At 42.5% G+C, this 23,103-nt stretch overlaps 1 protein-coding gene across 1 annotated transcript in view; it reads right to left on the bottom strand.

The window, feature by feature from the left end:
• Positions 1-23,103, bottom strand: part of col14a1a (collagen, type XIV, alpha 1a) — a 167,690-nt gene that overhangs the window by 45,673 nt on the left and 98,914 nt on the right. Inside the window, 10 exon segments of the mRNA XM_036596192.1 lie at positions 2,972-3,081; positions 3,749-3,891; positions 7,322-7,460; positions 8,391-8,429; positions 9,460-9,624; positions 10,455-10,598; positions 11,386-11,509; positions 14,498-14,637; positions 17,616-17,675; positions 18,462-18,608. Of these exon segments, the coding sequence (XP_036452085.1) occupies positions 2,972-3,081; positions 3,749-3,891; positions 7,322-7,460; positions 8,391-8,429; positions 9,460-9,624; positions 10,455-10,598; positions 11,386-11,509; positions 14,498-14,637; positions 17,616-17,675; positions 18,462-18,608 (1,211 nt within the window).

The raw sequence follows: 23,103 nt of genomic DNA, 5'->3' as shown, positions 1-23,103 counted from the left end.
TCAAACAACAATAGGCGTGTTTACATGCACTAAATAATCTGATAACTGCAAAAAATCAGATTTTGTCAGTAATCCGATCAATGCATATACTTGAGTAATCAGATAATGGGGAAACTCCGGGTCTACAGAGTTAGACAGTAATCAGATTTCTGCTTTACAACCATCCAATAAACTCACAGAAGAATATTTAAATCCTTTATTTTGTCAAGCATGTATTTTCAGCGTCGCTCCAAAAGTGTTTTACTGCGTCTCACAGCAACGCTGCTCGCTTATTTCTGGTACCGCGGTCTGTTTTCGCACATGCTCAGACTGCGAAATCCGAAAGAAATCAGAGTAAGTGTTTACATGCACTGAGAAATCTGATTACTGAGCTCAAATCCAGCCTCTTTAGCTGATATCTAGACCTTACTGCAATCTAAGAAATCAGAGTGTGCTGTTTACGTGACCATTTGAATAATCAGATAACTGCAGAAATCCGATTATGACTAGATTATTGAGTGCATGTAAACACACTCAATGAATTAATTCATTAATATAACTGACAGTATTATGGACACTAAATGCGTTTTTTGGGCAGCAAAAATGCATCATTATGCATTTTTCACGCCACTTTCACTTTTCCAAAATGGACAGTAGCCCAGTGTCACAGTTCGTCCATTCTGCTGGGAGCAAAGAATCAGACCTTATTTGCACCCAAAGACATTCAGCCTATTTGTTTTGTGCTTCGTCTCATGTGGAGCTGCAACTCCAAAAGCAGCTCAAACTTGTGAGTGAAGCTCTCGCACAGTTTCAGCTCCTGCATGAGGTGGAGGACCTATTAATGGTTCGTTCACACACATACACATTTTCTAAGCCGCTTATCCTCCTGAGTCACAGAGGGCAATGAAGCCTATCATAGCGGTCACTGGACAGGAGGCAGTAAACATCCTGGACAGGTCACCATGGTCCATCATGGGGAGAACATGCAAACCCCACACAGAAAGGATCCTGGTCACCCGGCCGGGGAATCCAACCCAGGCCCTTCTTGCTGTGCTGTGCCACTCTGGTTCATATAGATTCTGCAAATAAAAATTTTATGATGTATGTCGTCGCTGTTGAAAGAAAACCATGTACCTACATTTTTGTCGATTTTTATTTTTTACATCATTTCAACACATCAGTTGTCCTTTACACTGTGTTTCATGAAGAATGGACCAATAGAAATGCTCTAAAATAACTTGGAATAAACTCTCTTTGCATAGACTTGCATTGAAACGTAACAGTGTTTTTACCTTCTCCTGTAAAGTTACTCTTTCTGAGATACTTGTTTTTCTTTAGACAGCGACGATATATATTCTGCCCATTTTGTTGCACAAGAACAAGGCGAAATAAAAAAAATCATGTTGCGTCTGGTGTGTATAGTCTGATGCAAAAAATCAGGAGTTTTGTAAATGTCGCAATTGGGGTGTAACAGCCTTCATTCCAAAAAAGTGAGAGGAAATTCAGTTTTCCATCACATTGGCACTTTAACACGAGCAGTGATTTGACCTTTCGCGCAGTTCTGCAGGTGTGAATGAAACTGTCCTCATTGTCTCCATTTCTATTTAGAAAGCTGGCAGCTCAGTCATTATCTGTGAAGTAAGAAGAGGTGTTTACACTGCGTGTATCAGTGAGCTGTATGTCTAACAGGTTCCCTTTCCTGCAGGAGCTCAGTGCTGAGGGATTACAGCACACACACACACACACACACACACACACACACACACACCTCAACAGAAGTGAGGAGAATACACAAATAAACAGATCACTGCTCAGCGGGTTCCAGCCGGCCTGTCATCTTCTCAAACACCGACTACACTCAGCAGACACACCGAAACACAGCCAGGCAGGTTCCACACTGAGCCCAGAACACATTATCCAGCTCTGTAAACAAACTTCAGCAGAGGAGAGGACGCACTGTTCTTAGTGGACACACGGCAGCTGAGAGAGACAGAGACCAGTGAAGAGGACTGCACGCTATCAGAGGAGGAGCTGAATGTTTTAGAATGCTAAACCGTTCCTCTCCTCTCCTGTAGGGGGCGATATGGCTTCTACTGTTTCATTTAAAAAGCTCTATAATGTTCATATGATCCACACAGTCACTCTGACAGACTGTAATACACTACAGGAAGTGTAGGGGGCGATATGGCTTCTACTGTTTCATTTAAAAAGCCTCTATAATGTTCATATAATCCACACAGTCACTCTGACAAACTGTAATACACTACAGGAAGTGTAGGGGGCGATATGGCTTCTACTGTTTCATTTAAAAAGCTCTATAATGTTCATATGATCCACACAGTCATTCTGACAGACTGTAATACACTACAGGAAGTGTAGGGGGCGATATGGCTTCTACTGTTTCATTTAAAAAGCCTCTATAATGTTCATATGATCCACACAGTCATTCTGACAGACTGTAATACACTACAGGAAGTGTAGGGGGCGATATGGCTTCTACTGTTTCATTTAAAAAGCTCTATAATGTTCATATGATCCACACAGTCACTCTGACAGACTGTAATACACTACAGGAAGTGTAGGGGGCGATATGGCCAGTTTAACTTTGAATGTTTTGTTGCCACCTGCTGCCATCAAAGCACGTACAAGAATGGGCTTAGTGGGGAATGATGACTGGTTGGTGGAGAGCTGCCCACCAAAGGACCCCCTGATGCCGGAAATGATCACTTTGGTTGTAGCTTTTTATGGAAATTATGGAAATGGAAATTATGGAAATGATCATTTTGGTTGTAGCTTTTTATGGAAATTATGGAAATGGATTATGGAAATGATCACTTTGGTTGAATCTATAGTGAAATCTGCAGAGAAGCATTAAAATTGATCTTCAGCTCATCCTGAAAAACTCAACACTGATAGTAGCAGCAGAGAGCTGTGGGTCAGGAGCGTTGTTGTCAGGAGGCTGTAACCCAGAAGCTGAAAGAGAGAGACTGACCTTGTGGAAACTGCCATAGAAAATCTTCCCAATCTCAGGTCCCTCGAACGTCACTGTCTGGAAATCACCCTTATAGTCGTAGTTAAAGAAGGTCAGAGTTTTTCCTCCATCTGAACATTAAGAGAAAAGAACCTTCAGTTTTTTTCTTTTTAAGAGACACTTTGGGTCAGTAGCTAACAATTTACAATAACCACCTAAAAGCTACCACTTGGCATGATTTTTTCTGCGTAATTAACTGTTTAAAATGGAAAGACAGTCATTCAGAGTGGTTTGGTGTGAAACGCTCTGTTCTAGAGAAACTTACCGAGTCAGAACTGTTCACAGTGGTGGTGATAGGAACCAGACGTCCACCTCTAAAAGCTCCCTCACAGAAAGTTCCTACATGAAATGGTTATGAATTCACTGCCTGATGACTGAGACACTGTTTTATGATAGTTTTGAGAACTTAAACTCCATTCATGGTGGAGGGATACATGCAGGGCGCTGTGAGGCAAAATAGTCCCCAAAGAAAACTTATTATTTCAGATTTTCCACTATTTTCCATCATCAACATTCCATATAAACTCAGAAGACTCGTGTAGGTTCACTGGTGGTTCTGGATAGTAAATAAAATGTCTATATTTGTGTTGTAGTCATGGCGACCCCTGGTTCCTATCACCACCACTGTAAAGACATCTGAACCATTTCACACCAAACCACTCTGAATCACTCTGATTACACCTCACACACTGAGTTATGGAGGATGTTTTTGACCTGACTGTCTGAGATGATACTCACTGTCCAGGATGATGCCCACCAGGGGTTCGTTGTCTTTGTTAAGAATTTCCCACAGTGCAAAGGGCTCCTGAGGGGTTTCAGGCAGGATGCGGAAGAGCACTGAGACGGTGTAGTCGGAGGGGAGACCCTCAGGGTGCAGAAACCTATAAACCCAAACACGTCAATCAAAGAAGAGTTTCAGCTTCTGGGTGAAACAGGAAAGTGCTGTGATTCATGTGGAGAACATTGTCAGTCATTTACAGAGGAACATTGCTGCGGTCATCAAAGCTCCAGACACTATATTTTAGTACAAATATTGATTCATTAATGAGTTTTAATATATTTTCTGCCACAGTTAGTTCCAATATATTTCGAGCACAATCTCATTTCACCCCTCGCCCCTACCACTCAGCCCTATCCCTCCTTTTTGTGTGTTCACATCTAGGGGTAGGGTGTCCCGATCCTTGCTGAGATAGAGGGGTAGGACAAAGTGTTTAGGCTACATGCCCCTCCAAACGGAGGTTTTTCAGAGACTCCAAACAGAGAGTTATGAGAAAAAAAGAAAAACCGGCGAGATGGAGAACAAGAGACCAAAGAAACCCACAAATATGAGAATTTTCTCTGTTAAAAAATTACAGTAACCATCATATTATCTTAGTTTAATGTCGTTTCAGTGTATTATGGTCCTTTTCTTCATAATGAGCACAAAAAAATCACTAGTAGTGCTGACGTCTCGGTAGCTAACTTTCCCGTTCCACCTTAAATGGTGCAGCGGTTACATTCTGGCACCTCAGCCATCGGAACTGCTGCACCATTTAAGGTGGAACGAGATAATTCCAATGAGAAGCTGGTGAATATCTGACTTCAGCTTCATATCACTGAAGAATTAGGGGTGGGTGATAATAAATAATCGCCCCCCTCTTTGAAGATCATATGATTCCCTAAATGTAACTAAAGCCCAGCAGTGAGGAGCTGAACTTTACCCTCCTCTGCTGTCACTGCAGACTGGCAGGGTCTCCTACAGAGCAGCGCTGGTAGCTGTTAATGAAGTGATGCTCTTTTTATTTGAGGGTCCCATTTCAGAGGGACGATCTCAACCACTACCCTGTTCCAAGGGGCAACACTCGAAAACAAGGGGTAGGGGTAAAAAGAAGAAATGGGATTAGGCCTCGATAACTGCACTCTGAACAAAGCTCTGTATCAGAGTATGTTCACCTGTAACCTAGCAATGACAATCAGCCATTAAAAAAGTAACAGCAACAAAGTGACATGTTAGAATCCACCTGAAAATAACTGTAACCATAGCAAGAGAGCAACAACGACAAAGCCAAAATGTTTCCACAATCCCAAAGGTATTGGATGGAGCTCCATCACTCCAGAGAATGCAGTTCCACTGCTCCATAGCCCAATGCTGGGGGGCTTTATACCCCTCTAGCCCACACTTGGGACTGGATATGGTGATCTTAGGCTCATGTGCAGCTGCTTCAGAGTGTCCCATTCTAATCATCACTGCTTTTCTATGGAAATTAAACAAGCTGTGTCAGCAGTGGGTGGCCTTAAATTAGCTGAGCTCACTCATTAAAAGGACTAACTATACAGAATTAAAGCATTTCTTTAGATTTGTGCTCAGAGCTCAATTAAAGAATACCTTACATGATGTTTGCATTGCTGTTTGTGTTTATTAGCGAAGTAATTAAAAATTAGTAAGCTGTAATATGTAATAAAGCTGAGACTTTAAACAGTTAAACACTGAGAGTGTGCAAAGAGCAACAAAAAGCATGAACCATAATAGTACAGAACACTACACTTGTTCACAGCATGGTTGTTTATGGTTGTTTATGGTTGTTTACACGCCTTCCAGCCAAATCAGTGCTGTGTGTTGAGTACCTGTCATAAAAACCAATAAAAGTCCAGCACTGATTGGTCATCGGGTACCCGTTAGAACTGAAACAGATCCTCCGCTCCTCCCCGACTCTGTACCCTAACAGCTGTCATCACCCTCGGAGGCCCCCATCAGCCGAGCTGATAATGACAAAGCAGAGCGCTGTAATAAAAGCGCGGCTGTGATTGCTCCCATCAGCCTGATCGGTGTTTATAGAGCGGCTGTGCGGTGAAGGAGCTTCAGAGAGGAGCACTGAGGCTCTCTGCACTAATAACAGCACCCCTCCGAGGCCTGGAAAGTGGAGCTTAATCTAAATATTATCCCTCAGTGGGGTGAAGGGAGGATCTATCAGAGCCATCGGGACCCAAACAAATCAGCGCGGCCCAGAATTCCCTTCGCTTCTGACACATGGCGCGTTTTGTTAGGACTCTGCGGGCTGTCGGCCGGGTTGGACGCTATCTCAGCCAGGTTTGGCCACCGGGGAAGAAAACCTGTTAAATTACTGCTGGATTCCATCAGGAACCGAAGGAACACTGCAGCGTTCCAATCACACCGTGTGCAGCAATCATGGTAATGTCAGCCTGAGTAACCCGAAAGACTGAAACCAGCTCAACGTGCAGTCGGCTCACTATATGGAGGGTTTTACTGAATCGGCTCAATCTGCACTCGTACAGCAGAAACACTACTGAAAACAACAATGGAGTGTTCAGATCCTAGATATTTACAATGAGTATGTTATGATCTATTAAACCCAAGTAATAAGCCAGTAATAAGCTAATTTTATACAAAATCATCATTTATAGGCTATTTTCTGTTGGGAGGGGTCTGTGCCAAACCCGACCCCTAAATTTACACTTCTGAAAATAATACACACATTTGTTTTTGTTTTTTTTTGTTTTTTTTCAGGGTGTACGTGGTGGGCTGAGAGAGTGAGGTGTACCTTGTGGGCTGTGAGATAGGGGAGTATCTAGTGGGCAGTGAGAAAGGGGTATAGCTTTTGGGCTGAGAGAGGGGTGTACCTGGTGGGCAGTGAGAGAAGGATGTACCTGGTGGGCTGTAAGAGAGGGGTGTACCTGGTGGGCAGTGAGAGTAGTATGTACCTGGTGGGCAGTGAGAGAAGGATGTACCTGGTGGGCTGTGGCATTGGGGTGTACCTGGTGGGCTGTAAGAGAGGGGTGTACCTGGTGGGCAGTGAGAGAAGGATGTACGTGGTGGGCTGAGAGAGGGGTTGTACCTAGTGGGCTGTGAGAGAGGGGTGTACCTGGTGAGCCATGAGAGAAGGATGTACCTGGTGGGCAGTGAGAGAAGGATGTACCTGGTGGGCTGTGAGAGTAGTATGTACCTGGTGGGCAGTGAGAGAAGGATGTACCTGGTGGGCTGTGACATTGGGGTGTACCTGGTGGGCTGTAAGAGAGGGGTGTACCTGGTGGGCAGTGAGAGAAGGATGTACGTGGTGGGCTGAGAGAGGGGTTGTACCTAGTGGGCTGTGAGAAGAGGATGTATCTGGTGGGCTGTGAGAAAGGGTGTGTACCTGGTGGGCTGTGAGAGTGAGGTGCACCTGGTGGACAGTGAAAGAGCAGTGCACCTGTGAGAGAGAGGTGTACCTGGTGGGCTGTGAGAGGGGGGTGTTACCTGGTGGGCTGTGAGAGGGGTTGTACCTGGTGGGCTGTGAGAGAGGGGTGTACCTGGTGGGCAGTGAGAGAAGCATGTACCTGGTGGGCTGTGAGAGGAGGGCATCTTTATGCAGTCTGTAACAGGGGAAGCTGTTGAAGGTTCCAGGCTCCATCGAAACTCCCTGAACGTTACTGTAATGTTTCTCCACCAGACCAAACATCTCCATCATCCGGAAACCTGCAGCACATCAATGCACAAACTCAGTAACTCCACTTTACAGAAAAGAGAGTAAAATTAAAGCCTTAAACTCTAAGACCTGTTTTTTTTCTGGACAGGATTTAAACCTGTTCGTCAGAGTGGAGGACTAGACTCAATCTAGTCCAGGAAACCAGACATAACAGTGGATATGAGAATCTACACCTCAGTTCCTCACTCTCAGAACTACACACCGCAGCTGGACTGATGTATTGTTTAGCGATAAAATCAGCTGATATTAAAGTTACACCATGAACAGAACTGATGGGAAGTAAGACAAATAAATGTGAATTAACAGATACTAACAAAACAAAACAAAAGTTCCACCCTACAATATTTATTTATATTCATATAGACTTTAAAAGCCTTTTATGAGTTTCAGCTGTTTAACTGACAATGAAGAACTGTTTATCTACAACTATTGTAATATATTTAATATCTGACCTTGCAAATTGTTTTCAGATGCAATTAGCAGAATTTCTATCCCCCTGGAAATGAGCATTGGTGACACAACCAGTTGGGTACTTTACGTACTAATTTAATAGCAGTTATAATGTAAAATATTTCATAAAAGTGACAGAATAATAACGCTTAAGATCAGCTCAGGGTTCAAAGGGTTAAATAAAGAGTGTGTTCACGCAGCCACAATCAGAGCCAAGACTGAAATAATAAAAACACCACATGAGCATATCAGCCTGCTGACTCTGACTGACTGATAATACAGAATAAACAGATCAGAGCTTTACTCTTCAGCTCTCAGTGAGTCAGACTCGCTGTGAGGACACAATCTGATCTGATCTGATCTGCACTCAGAATCCAGAGCAGAAATGTTAAATATTAACAGTGTTATTATCATCAAAAAACTAGAGCTGAAGGACATTCTGAAGGTCAGTCTGTATCTCCATCTCTCACCTGCCAAGGTGTTCCCGCTCATCAGCACAGAGGGACACGCTGGAGACAAAAACATCACATTTCATATCAATAAAAAACAGATATCAATATTATATCAATATCAATATTATATCAAGAACAAAGAAATATCAATAATATATAAATAAAAACAGATATCCATATTATATCAATCCTAATATCAATAACAGAGAAATATTAATAATATATCAATAAGAAACAGATACCATTATCATATCAATCCTAATATCAATAACAATGAAAAATCTGTAATATATCTGTAAGAAACAGATATCAATATCATATCAATACTAATATTAATAACAGAAATAATAAATAATATATCGTTAAGAAACATATCAATATCATATCAATACTAATATCAATAACAGAAATAATAAATAATTTATCACTAAGAAGCATATCAATATCATATCAATACTAATATCAATAACAGAAATATTAATAATATATCAGTAAGAAACAGATATTGATATAATATCAATACTAATTTCAATAACAGACAAATGTTAATAATATATCAGTAAGAAACAGATATTGATATAATATCAATACTAATTTCAATAACAGACAAATATTAATAATATATCAGTAAGAAACAGATATGAAAAGTATATCAATATCAATATCCATATCATACCAACAACAACAATACCAAAAATACATTAATAAAAACATATCAATATCATAACAGGAATATATCAATAAGAAACAAATATTGATATCATATCAATATCATAGTAATAACAAAGAAATATCAATGATATATTGATAAGAAACGTCAATATAATATCAATAGTAATAATTCAGTACAGTACAGTGTCCCAGCACCACTTATTATTTGTTTACTTTTATAAAATGTTTTGACTTTGTTAGAAGTTTGACTGAATCGTGAAACCTCAAATTTCATGAAGAATCACTGAATTAATTTATTTATTCTGGTTCTGTTCCAATAAAAATTAATTTCTAAAATGACACTTTAATAATCTTCCCAAATTCAGTGCTGCTGAATTGGCATCTTCAGATCAGATCACAGTGCAGCTGAACTCACTGGCTGTCGCTGCTTCACACACGAACGTTATGAGCTGCTCCTCGATCTTCTTCACAGCGTCCACATCATCCACGAAGAACACGTGTCTCTCGCTGGGTTTGCTGGCGATGTTCACCAGCTCACCGTAATCAGCGTCGGCGAAACCGATGGCGAAGATGATGTAGCCTAAAAAATAAACACCTGCAAGTTCAGCGTTCACAATAAAAACTCCCATCAGAACAAATATACACTGTTATAACACTGACACACAGACTGAACAGGCGGGGCTAAACTGCTGTAGGCTGAATGGGTGGGGCTAAACTGCTGTAGACTGAAAGGGAGGAGCTACATTGCTGTAGACTGAATGGGTGGGGCTAAACTGCTGTAGACTGAAAGGGTGGAGCTAAACTGCTGTAAACTGAATGGGTGGGGCTAAATGGCTGTAGGCTGAATGGGTGGGGCTAAACTGCAGTAGGCTGAATGGGCGGGGCTAAACTGCTATAGGCTGAACGGGCAGATAAATAACAAATAACAGGTGGATGACAAATAGAGAGATTAGGTTAGCTTTCGTTTGGTGGTTAGCATTTGCTTGGTGGTTAGCTTTCGCTTGGTGGTTAGCTTTCGCTTGGTGGTTAGCTTTCATTTGGTGGTTAGCATTCACTTGATGGTTAGCTTATGCTTGCTGGTTAGCTTTTTCTCTCTGTAAGTTTCTTCGACTTGGACACAGAGAGACCGAACTCAGTTTTGTTAAATCTGTGTGGGCGGGGCAAACCACATCAGCCTTGTGATTGGTGAGGATACTGCTTATGTAAACATAACCCAAGATTAGGACCGCCCAGTTTACACTGAAAAGCTCAAACCTGAACGAAATTTAGTGAACACAGGAAAGTTATTCACAGGACCTGCTTTGTAGCTGTGCACTCGGCTCCCACAAGAGAAAGATGAACTTACTTACAAAGAAAACAAAAGCTGATAATGCTGATTGTGCCTCAGGTCTACACTGAAGCATCACTCACCATCCACCTGCATCTCCTTGGAGATCTTGTTGACGTCGTCCTGCGAGCGACCGTCCGTCAGCACCACCAGAACTCGGGGAATCCCTCTCCTCATCCCGGCCTCCGGAGTAAAGATGCTGTCCTTCACGTGTTTAATGGCTCGGCCTGAAATCACAGCATAGTTTAGAGCTTCATTCAGCCTAAAGCAGTTTAGCCCCACAAATATATAGATTCCTGACTGCCTGACTGTAGAGTAATAGTCTAATCCAGCTGCGCATGGAGTGAAATGGTTAAATAGAGCCAATCTGAGAATCGTCTTTAAATCTATGATGATAATAATAATAATAATAATAATAATAATAATAATAATAATAATAATAAACAAAGCAACAACAACAAAAAACAACAACAATAATAATAATAATAATAATAATAATAATTATTATTTTTATTATTATTATTATTATTTGATCCAGATCACATACAAACACAGAGCCAAATAACAGCATCAACAAATATCCCATAATGCACTGCACTCCGTCCACCATAAATAGTGCAGCAGAATTTTCTGTTCCGCCTTAAATGGTTCAGTAGAATTCATGTTCCACTTTAAATGGTGCATTTAAGGAATTTTGTGTTCCACCATAAATCATTCAGCAGTAAGATTCTGGTGCCTGAAAGTTGTAATTATATATTTAATTTAAATTATAAGTGTATGCAGTGATGAATTTTGATTGGAGACAAAATCTTCAAATATGTCTGTGCAAACATTTATTTGATCTTTTTCAGGCACATCAGATCAGATTTGTGTCACATTAAGGCGCAAAATCTGATTTGTGCCACTTTGGTTTGGTAATGTGAACAAGGCCTTACAGACGCCCTGAATACAGACTGACTCTCTGTCTGATTCTCCTCCTGATGATGATGATGGTGATGAAGAGGGGCTACGTGCCTGTTTTGGTGTTTCCTCCTTTGTAGGTGATTCGCTGGACTGCGTCCAGGAGCGACTCTTTATCACCGTAAGAGTTCAGCTTAAACTCCGTACGAGCGTCATCACTGAACTGAACTATAGCCACCTGAGAGAGAGATACAGAGAGAACAGAGAGAGAGAGACTGTCAGATGGATCTGTTTCATATTTTGTTTATCATATCTCATATATAACATTTATTGCTACAGTCCTTAGTCAGTAGCTCATTCACTGGAGGGACAGGCACCATCGCATAGTCTCCTGCATAGTATTCATGGAATTACTTTGTATTTTTGTGCTGCACATCACTTTTACTGTTTATTGTTCTAGTATCGTTTATTCTGTTATTTATCTCTGCTTTCTTTTTATATATCTGTAAATAGTGTATGGTGATACTTTGCTCTGTTCATTTTGCTCTTGTTATGCTCTTTACTGTGCTTTGTGCTGCTGTAATAGAGGGATTTCCCTCTAGGATTAATAAAGAGATTTTTGTTGTTTTTCAGTTTTTAACATATTTTGAAAATGCCTGTTACTCTTTATATTGTATGTAAATTTCATGATGAATGGACTAAAAGAAATGACCTAAAATGACTTGGAAAAAATTCTGGTTCCATTGATTTACATTAAAAGTAAAACATGTTTTTTGCTTCTCCTGTAAAGTTACCAATTTGGGGATACGAGGTTTTGCTCCAACTGCAGCTATATATACATATATGTGTGTGTGTGTGTGTGTGTGTGTGTGTGTGTGTGTGTGTGTGTGTGTGTGTGTGTGTGTATGTAGTGTTTCCTGTATGTTTCCTGATGATGATGATGATGATGATGAAGGTGTGTGGGTTCTGTGCTGGTGTGTCTAGACGGCTGCTATTTTTACTTTAATGTCGTCTCTCGAGACTGAGTTAAAGACTGAGTGTGCGGTCACTACAGCGTCCAGACCAGAATAGCCCTTCCCACGATGCCTCGGGACTCACTATAAAAACAGAGAACTGTGGGATTTTGTTTTGTCCTGTTTTAATATCGTGATGTCATCCCAAGAGAGCTAATTACTGAACAGCACTGCTGGTTTTGGTTTTATTTGTGACAGCAAGTTCTCTGTTCTGAGGAGCTCCGTTATGAAAATCATCTGCATATTTAACAGCTTAAACTCTGTATGAGCGTCCACAGTTCAGTTCCTCACTCTCAGAACTGCAGAACTCACTCTCAGAACCACAGAACTCACTCTCAGAACTACAGAACTCACTCTCAGAACTATAGAACTCACTCTCAGAACTGTAGAACTCACTCTCAGAACTACAGAACTCACTCTCAGAACTACAGAACTCACTCTCAGAACTGTAGAACTCACTCTTAGGACTACAGAACTCACTCTTAGGACTACAGAACTCACTCTCAGAACTACAGTACTCACTCTCAGAACTTCAGAACTCACTCTCAGAACTACAAAACTCACTCTCAGACCTACAGAACTCACTCTCAGAACTACAGTACTCACTCTCAGAACTGCAGTACTCACTCTCAGAACTATAGAACTCACTCTCAGAACTGTAGAACTCACTCTTAGGACTACAGAACTCACTCTCAGAACTGCAGAACTCACTCTCAGAACTACAGTACTCACTCTCAGAACTTCAGAACTCACTCTCAGAACTACAAAACTCACTCTCAGACCTACAGAGCTCACTCTCAGAACTATAGAACTCACTCTCAGAACTACAGAAGTCACTCTCAGAACTACAGTACTCACTCTCAGAACTACAGAACTCACTCTCAGAACTACAGTACTCACTCTCAGAACTACAGTACTCACTCTCAGAACTACAGAACTCACTCTCAGAACTGCAGAACTCACTCTCAGAACTGCAGAACTCACTCCCAGAACTGTAGAACTCACTCTCAGAACTACAGAACTCACTCTCAGAACTGCAGGACTCAATTTCAGAACTGCAGAACTCACTCTCAGAACTACAGAGCTCACTCTCAGAACTACAGAACTCACTCTCAGAACTACAGAACTCACTCTCAGAACTGCAGGACTCAATTTCAGAACTACAGAACTCACTCTCAGAACTACAGAACTCACTCTCAGAACTGCAGGACTCAATTTCAGAACTGCAGAACTCACTCTCAGAACTACAGAACTCAATTTCAGAACTGCAGAACTCACTCTCAGAACTACAGAACTCACTCTCAGAACTGCAGAACTCACTCTCAGAACTGTAGAACTCACTCTCAGAACTACAGAACTCACTCTCAGAACTGCAGAACTCACTCCCAGAACTGTAGAACTCACTCTCAGAACTGCAGGACTCAATTTCAGAACTGCAGAACTCACTCTCAGAACTACAGAACTCACTCTCAGAACTACAGAACTCACTCTCAGAACTGCAGGACTCAATTTCAGAACTGCAGAACTCACTCTCAGAACTACAGAACTCACTCTCAGAACTGCAGAACTCACTCTCAGAACTGCAGAACTCACTCTCAGAACTGTAGAACTCACTCTCAGAACTGCAGAACTCACTCCCAGAACTGTAGAACTCACTCTCAGAACTGTAGAACTCACTCTCAGAACTACAGAACTCACTCTCAGAACTGCAGAACTCACTCCCAGAACTGTAGAACTCACTCTCAGAATTGTAGAACTCACTCTCAGAACTACAGAACTCACTCTCAGAACTACAGAACTCACTCTCAGAACTGCAGAACTCACTCTCAGAACTACAGAACTCACTCTCAGAACTCTAGAACCCACTCTCAGAACTGCAGAACTCACTCTCAGAACTCTAGAACCCACTCTCAGAACCTTGTATATTTGTAATAGTTACTGAATAATTCATAGCAGATACTGAAATATTCATAATAGATACTGAATAATTCATGGTAGATACAGTATACAGTATAGCTGTACAGTGTAGTCTATAGCTGTTCCTACAGTCTACAGTGTCTGAGGTCACAGGTGTGCTGAGGTCAGATGGCTGGAGGTGCAGCTTCCTGTCTGTAGATGTAGTTTTGTATGAACGTGATTTAAGATTAATAACTGAATATAATTAACAAGCTTAAAAGGTCATATAAGGTCAGCATAAGTCATGTCCAGCACACCTGTGTTCCTTCAGGGCCAATGAGGTCCAGTGCGCCAGTGGTGCTGTAGAGAAAACGAATAATCTTCTGGAAGTTGTCATCTCCGATACTCCAGGATCCGTCCACAAGGAACACCAGGTCTGCTTTAGCTGCCTTACAGACTGAAGGGGGGGGGTGGAAAGAACGGGGTGGGGGGACAGACAGAGGGGTCAGTGAGAATTCACAAAGAGGGAAAGTTCTGTTTCAGCACATCATCACTAACAGAGCATCTGACTGACTGAATCTACACTGAGAGCCAGACAACACTGAGATCGTCATTCATCAATCATTCATATTCCCTAATCTTCCCTTCCTCTCCCTCTCTTCTCCCCACTTCTCTCGTCCTTTCCTCTTCTCTTCTCTTCGCGTCCCTTCTCTTCTCTTCTCTTCTCTTCTCTTCTCTTCTCTTCTCGTATCCTCTCGTCCCTTTTCATCTCTTCTCCCCACTTCTCTTGTCCTTTCCTCTCCCCTTCCTTTCTCTTCTCTTCTTTTCTCTTCTCCTTCCTTCTCTTTCCTCTCCCCTCTTCTCTTCTCTTCTCTTTCCCTTTCCTCTCCCCTCTTCTCTTCTCGTCCCTTCTCTTCTCTTCTCTTCTCTTCTCTTCTCATCTCTTCTCCCCACTTCACTTCTCTTCTCTTCTCCTTTCCTTCCCTTTCCTTTCCCCTCTTGTCTTCTCTTCTCTTCTCTTCTCTTCTCTTCTCTTCTCTTCTCATCCCTTCTCATCTCTTCTCCTCTTGTCCCTTCTCATCTCTTCTCTTCTCTTCCCCGCTCTTTTCTCTTCTCTTCTCTTCTCTTCTCTTCTCTTCTCTTCTCTTCTCGTCCCTTCTCTTCTCTTCTCGTATCCTCTCGTCCCTTTTCATCTCTTCTCCCCACTTCTCTTGTCCTTTCCTCTCCCCTTCCTTTCTCTTCTCTTCTCCTTCCTTCCCTTTCCTCTCCCCTCTTCTCTTCTCTTCTCTTTCCCTTTCCTCTCCCCTCTTCTCTTCTCGTCCCTTCTCTTCTCTTCTCTTCTCTTCTCTTCTCTTCTGTTCTCTTCTCTTCTCTTCTCGTCCCTTCTCATCTCTTCTCCCCACTTCTCTTCACTTCTCTTCTCTTCTCCTTTCCTTCCCTTTCCTTTCCCCTCTTGTCTTCTCTTCTCTTCTCTTCTCATCCCTTCTCATCTCTTCTCCTCTTGTCCCTGCTCTTCTCTTCTCTTCTCTTCTCTTCTTGTCTCCTGCCTGAGTGATGCTTTCTCTAGTGCAGTGTTTACAGCTGGTCTGTCCTCAGTACGGGGGGGTGATGTACAGCACCCCGGGGGGACGCCCTTACAGTAAACACGCCAGGCTCTGAGATACGGGTGCATAAATTCACTCTCACAGTGTCTCAGTGGGTGTGCTGCTGCTGCTGCTGCTGTGTTGCAACATTTTAGATGGAATTTTATTTTAGGGCATTAACTCATTACTGTCCGTATCTGACAGGTTCGATTTTGGTCCACATGTTCTCTGAGCTTCCCTGAACACATCAGAACACATGTTTCATATTAATTAAACTGTATGGCTTCAGGGCTAAAAGGTGAGTTTTATCACTCTGTCTGTTGGTCACATGGAGCTGTTTTTTAACAAAACTGCAGAAAATCCACATTTGATTGGGAATGAAGGTATAAAAGTGACAAAATTATAAAATGCACACTGTTAGATGTTGATGTAAGGTATACCTATACCATCTATCATCGCTGTAGACCAAACAAAAGAAGTTACATAGCATGTTTTTTTCCCCACCACACTAAACGAGCTGTTAGATGTGATGGGTGTGTATGAATGTAAGTGTCAGTGATGTATTACATGTGCACTACAATGTTTCAGCCACACCCATTGCTAACAGGTGTATGACATCGGTGTTTGAATTCAAACACATAGCCATGCATCTCCACAGACAAACACTGGCAGTAGATCGGGTCGCACTGAAGAGCTCAGTGACTTTAAACATGGCACTGTCATTGGATGGCACGTTTGCTACAAGTGAGTTTGGGAAGTTTCTGCCCTGCTCGATCTGCCAGGACAACTGTAAGTGCTATTATGGTGAAATGGAAGCGTCTAGGAGCAACAAGGACTCGGCCACGTAGAGGTAGACCATGCAAACTGAGCAGGGTCACCAAGTGCAGAGCATGTAAAAATCACCTATCATCTTATATCACCCAGTATCACTCAGAGTTCCAAACTACCTCTGGAAGCAACATCAGCAGAAGAACAGTGAGTAGGAAGCTTCATGAAACGTGTTTCCATGGCTGAGCAGCTGCACACAAGATCATTATGCAATGCATAATGGCAGTCTGATGATGATGGTCTGATGGTATCTACCGGAATGCAGAGCCAACAGTAGAGTTTGGTGGAGGAGGGATGATGGGCTGGGCTGTTTTTCAGGGTTTGGGCTCTCAGTTCCAGTGAAGATGATGCTGTTGGTGCAGTTATCTGCTTCCAGCTTTGTGTCAGCAGTTTGGGGAAGAGCCTTTCCTGTTCCAGCATGACTGAGCCCCTGTGCACAAAGCAGCTCCATAAAAACATGGTATGACCAGTTTGGTGTGGAGGAACTCCAGTGGCCCTCACAGAGCCCTGACCTCAACCCCACTGAACACCTTTGGGATGAACTAGAACGGAGATTGTGAGCCAGAACATCAGTGTCTGACCTCACAAATGCTCTTCTGACTGAATGGACACAAATTCCCACAGACACTCTCCAACATCTTGCAGCTTACCAGAAGATTTGAGGCTGTTATAGGGGTTAAAGGGGAGGCAACTCCATATTAATGCCCACAGTCTTGGAATAGGATGTCCAACAAGGTCACACAGGTGTGATGGTGACGGTCAGGTGTCCACACACTTTTGGTTATGTATTGTATATTAAAGCTCTATGTGCTGAATGTGTGCTGGTCTGTAATGTGCTGGATAGGTTTAGAGAGTCTTTATGTTTATTGAGTTGTTTGGCTCAGATAGTTGGAAAGGTTAGCTGTCAGATTAAATGTTCGTTAGTGAAAGGTCACACAGCGCACAGGGACATCAAAGAGCAATAAAAAAACAAAAACTGGTCAGCTCACCCGAGCCCCCCCCCCAGCTCTCGGCTCTCTCTTACCTTCTTTGGCCGGTGGGACGGTGGGAGGCGGTGCAGTTGGTGGTTGGGTCGGAGCTGGAACTGAAAAAAATACAAAAAATTATACAATAAACTTATTTATCACCAAATCTCCATAAAACACTATAAAATCTGCCCTTAAAAAGAAAGTCATCAGGACAGTGGGCAGGACAGTGGACTGGACAGTGGGCAAGACAGTGGACTGGGCAGTGGGCAAGACAGTGATCAGGATCAGGACATTGATCAGGACAGTGGGCAGGACAGTGGGCAGGACAGTGGACTGGACAGTGGGCAAGACAACAATTAGGATCAGGACAGTGTTCAGGACAGTGATTAGGACAGTGGGCAAGACAGCGATTAGGATCAGGACAGTGGGCAGGACAGCGATCAGAGCAGTGGGAATGACAGTGATTAGGACAGTGATCAGGACAGCGAGCAGGAGAGGGGGCAGGACAGGGATCAGGGCAGTTATCAGGATCAGCACAGTGGGCAGGACAGTGATCAAGACAGTTATAGGCTATAATCTCCCAAGCTAATAGTGATGCTGATGATGCACTTAAAACATGAAGATAAATAGGGTAAACAAAATAACGGCTAAATTAAATGTTTTCACATCTTTTCCACTCTTGTCTGGAGTGGTGAAGGCGGAGTAGCCGCTCCCATCTCTGTCATTTAGACAGACTTCTTATCCCGTGTGAATCGGTCATAAACGTTACAGACGTCCTGAGGTGAACCGGCATCACTCACCTCCTCACGGAAAACTAATCCCGTCCCAATATGGCTTAAGAGCCTGAGAGTGAATGAGGGTGACCTCTTTTATGAATGTGTGTTTGAGTTGGAGTTGTTTACGTGTTGTGGCGGTGATGGTGACCGCAGGTCCCTCCGTGTCCTGTGTCTGAGTGTGGACGCTGATGTTGTACTGTGTGTTGGGGGTCAGGTTGTAGAAGCACTGTCGGGACGCTCCGCCGCTCACGCTCAGCTCCTGGCTCTGATCATCTGGGAATAAAAACAACACAGACAGAGCGTGAAGGTCCTACACTGAGTGGACATGCAGACATTTTGACCACATTCAGTATGTCTTATTACATGTAATGTTCCTGAGGTTCATGAACAAAACACTAAAAATGTAAGAACTACATCAAAAACATGGAAACTCTGAGTGTAATGATTCATTTTTATTAATATATTTACAAAAATAAACTATTTAAGAAGAAACAGCAGGAAAACTATCAGGATCGGACAGACTAATGAGGAGAAAGCAGAAGAGCTGGGTGTTCAGGTGACGCTGAGTTACTGCACTAAAATATCTACGTTTCATTATTTCGTTAATTTTGCTGTGTTTATGATGATCATCTATAATTTAGTGCCAAGTTATACATTTTATAGACGTTTATGAATCATCATCAGCAGATATTGTCATGAAAAATATCAGATATCGGTGCACGACTCTCACATTAGATTATCACTACCAAATCATAATGATAACGATAACATATCCTCATATCGTCCAACCTTAATGTCCTGTTCTTCATATTTTAACACATACCACTTTGTTCTGAGTTCTGGATCCTCTACACTCTAGGCAAATATGCAAGTTTATTTATCTAGCACCTTTCATACACTGCGGCCATTCAAAGTGCTTTACCAATTATACAATACAAAGATAATTCAAGTTATCATTCATTAAGCGACCCTTATTAGTCCCACACCTCCGCATGTTGACCCATCGTGCAGTGAAACACCACATACACACTAGTGAACACACACACTAGGGGCCAGTAAGCACACTTGCCCAGAGTAGTGGGCAGCCCCATCCGCAGTGCCCGGTGGAGCAGCTGGGGGTTAGGTGCCTTGCTCAAGGGCACCTCAGTCACGTACTGTCAGAACCGGCAACCTTCCAGTCACTCCAGCCCACGACTGCCCCCACATATTTTTTGGAGCATAGAAATTTAAAAACATGACTAAAACAACAGATTTTAAAAGAGAAGAAATTAAAGATTCAATTAAAATCAAAATGAAATTAGGATAACAAAGTGCTATTACAGAAGAGAAGAGTTCTATATAGTACCAAAAAAGAGTTCTCAAAACTGTAACAATGAACCCTCACCCTGGTGATGTATACTTTAACAACAGAACACGAGAGGGAGTGTGTTATCACGAAATAACATCACGGCTGTGATTTGGTTGTGATAACACACTCCTCGAGTGTTCTATTGCTTTTATACAACAGTTAAATAAATACAGTAATAAATTAATAAACTGGGTCGTGAACGCGGCGTTTAATATGTTTTAATGTTCGCAGTTCCTTCACCAAATTATAGTTCCTTAACGAGCAGCTTGTTGCTACGTCAGAGTAACGAGCTCCGCCCACTCGCTGCACAGCTGGCAGTTCGTTCTCCACCTCCTTACACTAAATTCCCAAACTGTCATCACCACTGAGCAGCTTTTCAGTCGGCATCTGTGACAGAAGAACAGCTAAACAACCTGGAATCAGCCAGAAATGAACCCAACACCATTCGCCAAACTAAATGGGCTGTAAGATGCTTTACAGACTGGCTGGAACAAAACAACATTAATACTGATCAACAAACAAACTGACAAAACTGAGCTGAACTTGATATTGCGGCAGTTTTATGGCTCAGTCTGATTTGGTCAGACTCTGAAGATCAGACTACACATTTGGCGAATGGTGTTGGGTTCATTTCTGGCTGATTCCAGGTTGTTTAGCTGTTCTTCTGTCACAGATGCCGACTGAAAAGCTGCTCAGTGGTGATGACAGTTTGGGAATTTAGTGTCGTCTCATCTTCAGAGTCTGACCAAATCGGCTGTCGGTCAAATGTGATCTTAAAAGTGTCCGTTTTCTGTTTGTGGCAAAGTAAGACGTAAAAACATTCAAATGGCTTGAGCGTCTCCTACAGCTGTCAAAGTCGCTGCTTAGCAATGGCGTCTCAGAGGAGTGATAGTGTTTGTGTAAAAAACCTGTGATGTTATGGTGAAATAACAGCACAGTTAGAAAGCCTCTCAACCAATCAGCTTGCGTGGCCGGAACTAACTGTTGTATAAAACCATTTTTAAGAAGAGTCTTTAGAAAATACCAAAATATAAGCACAAAGAACCATACACAACAGGTTCTCCACCATGCAGAGGAACCATTCATCCATGCAGAGAATCATGAGTTGTCATGGTTCAATATATAACTCTTTCTTTCACTGAAGAACCTCTGAGGAACGCTGATGTCTGACGCTGTAGAGCAGCAGATCTCCAGTGATCTGATTGGTCCGAAGCTCAGAGCGGTGTCTTGCTGAATGAAACAGTATAAATAAATGTGAGAATCTGCTGAATGTGGGGCAGAATGAGAGCAGACAGGAGGAGTAATAGCTGCTATTCATCACTTTCATCTCTGTAATTTATTTTTCAAAGCCGTGCTGAACTCAGAGAAAATGAAAAACGCACACAGGCCTGAGCTTCGGCTTCAGCGACGAGGGTTTTAACGTAGCAGAGCCTGAGAAACATGACACAGCACGGAGAACAGAACACGGAGCTCACTGTGATCGGTCAGGATGATCACAGCACAGTGTAGAAAGTTCAGGGATCTGTCAGAAGCTCATCGGTACTCAGTCAATCTACTAAACGTCTGCTGAAATGCGCAGAACCATTTTTACATGCGGGGGCGCCACTGAGCTGCAGGCTTTAGTGCATCTAACTATATGAATATATAGTGAATGTGTAATATCCCAAATAACTATAGTGTTGTTTCATTAATTGTGCAGAGAGCCAAAACTCCATGGACTAAGAAATCTTCTGAAGCGAAAATGGCGTATCGTTCACAGGTGCATCAGGACAGGCCACGCCCCCAACAATACCCGCTGCTCATCATGGCTTGAATGCTGGTCTCAAAGGAACATTCAAAAAGTAATTAAGTGATGGACCTGTTCAGTTGATTGCAAAGCCCCTCCCAAACCCTGTATAATAAGCCCCTCCCCAGAAACTGTGATAATAAGCCCCTCCCCAAACCCTGTGATTAATAAGCCCCTCCCCCAAACCTGTGATAATAAGCCCTTCTCCAGAACCTGTAATAATAAGCTCCTCCCCAAAACCTGTAATAATAAGCTCCTCCTCTAAACCTGTAATAGTAAGCCCCTCCCCAAAATCTGTGATTTTAAACCCCTGCCCAAAATCTGTGATAAAAAGCCACTCCGCAAAACCTGTGATATTAAACCCCTCCCCAAAATTTGTGATAATAAGCCCCTCCCCCAAATCCTGTAATATTAAGCTCCTCTCCAAATCCTGTAATAATAAGCTCCTCCTCCAAACCTGTGATAGTAAGCCCCTCCCCAAAATCTGTGATAATAAGCCCCTCCCCCATGCTAGTCCTAAGTGTGGACTCAAGTATTCGAGCTGGGTGTGAAAACACTGAATCTGCCTATTTCCTGTATTCCCTCCAAAACCCTCTCTCTCTCTCTCTCTCTCTGTTTCTCTCTCTCTCTCTGTTTCTCTCTCTCTCTCTGTATTTCTGCAGTGTTGTTCGTCCTGGGGCTGACATTAATCGTTAATATCCAGCAGCTCGATTTGCCTCATACATCATCATTAGTCAGTCATTAAACGAACTGAGTCTGCTTGAGGAACAACACAATAACATCATCATCAACTCAAAGCAGAGAAACAGACGAGTCAGGCTTTCCTAGAACGCCGTCCCAAAAGCTCATCTGCAGTTCCTCTCTGAAGACTCAGGAGGCCCAAACGGGCCGGACTGCTCTACGAGGACCATCGCTCAGGTTCTGCGTTTCTCTACAGTCAGAACAGTAACGCAGAACCAAAGAATAACAATCCCTCAATAACAGCGGCCAAATAATCCCGCAGTCTGACTCAAACACGGCGACGTGACATTTGCGAATTAAAAGTCTCACTGGTGTAAAATAATCCGAGTCTTTGGCAGGAGCGGCTGCCCGACTCAAACAGCCGCTCAGAGACTCGCTTTAAGCTTTAAGCTTTTGTTTCAACAGTTGTGCTGTTTGTAGTCTGGTCACATCTCCAGCAGCAGCAGCAGCACATTTCCTTCATTTCCTCAGCTCCGAGCCACACGGCCGCCCCGTTCAGCACGGCTCCAGCGCCTCATCACTCAGAAGGACAAAGGGTGGACCATATACATCAGATGTACTATCTGCTGATGAATGGGTGTATTTATCATTTTCATCTTGATATCAGGATTATAGCCCATAATTACGATCAACAGCTGATAACAGATGTCCGTACAGACATGCTCTGATACTGCAGAGTGAAAATAAGAATAAAGAAATGAATGAATCCTTAACAAACTCATCTCTACTCAGTGATCTCTACAGGCTGAAGAAGGTTTTTAACATCGTCACCAGTTTAACCTGTTCTACACTCACTGCAGCTCACATATCATCACTAAAACTGTGTTTAGTTTCAGTGTAAGTTAATTTTATTCCAATCTTGGGGCATTTCTATTGGTCCATTCATCATGAAA

The sequence above is a fragment of the Colossoma macropomum genome, unplaced genomic scaffold (assembly GCF_904425465.1).
Source record: "Colossoma macropomum unplaced genomic scaffold, Colossoma_macropomum, whole genome shotgun sequence".
Lineage (NCBI taxonomy): Eukaryota > Metazoa > Chordata > Actinopteri > Characiformes > Serrasalmidae > Colossoma > Colossoma macropomum.
Note: the sequence above shows the minus strand (reverse complement) of the source record. Positions and strands in the feature narration are given on the sequence as shown.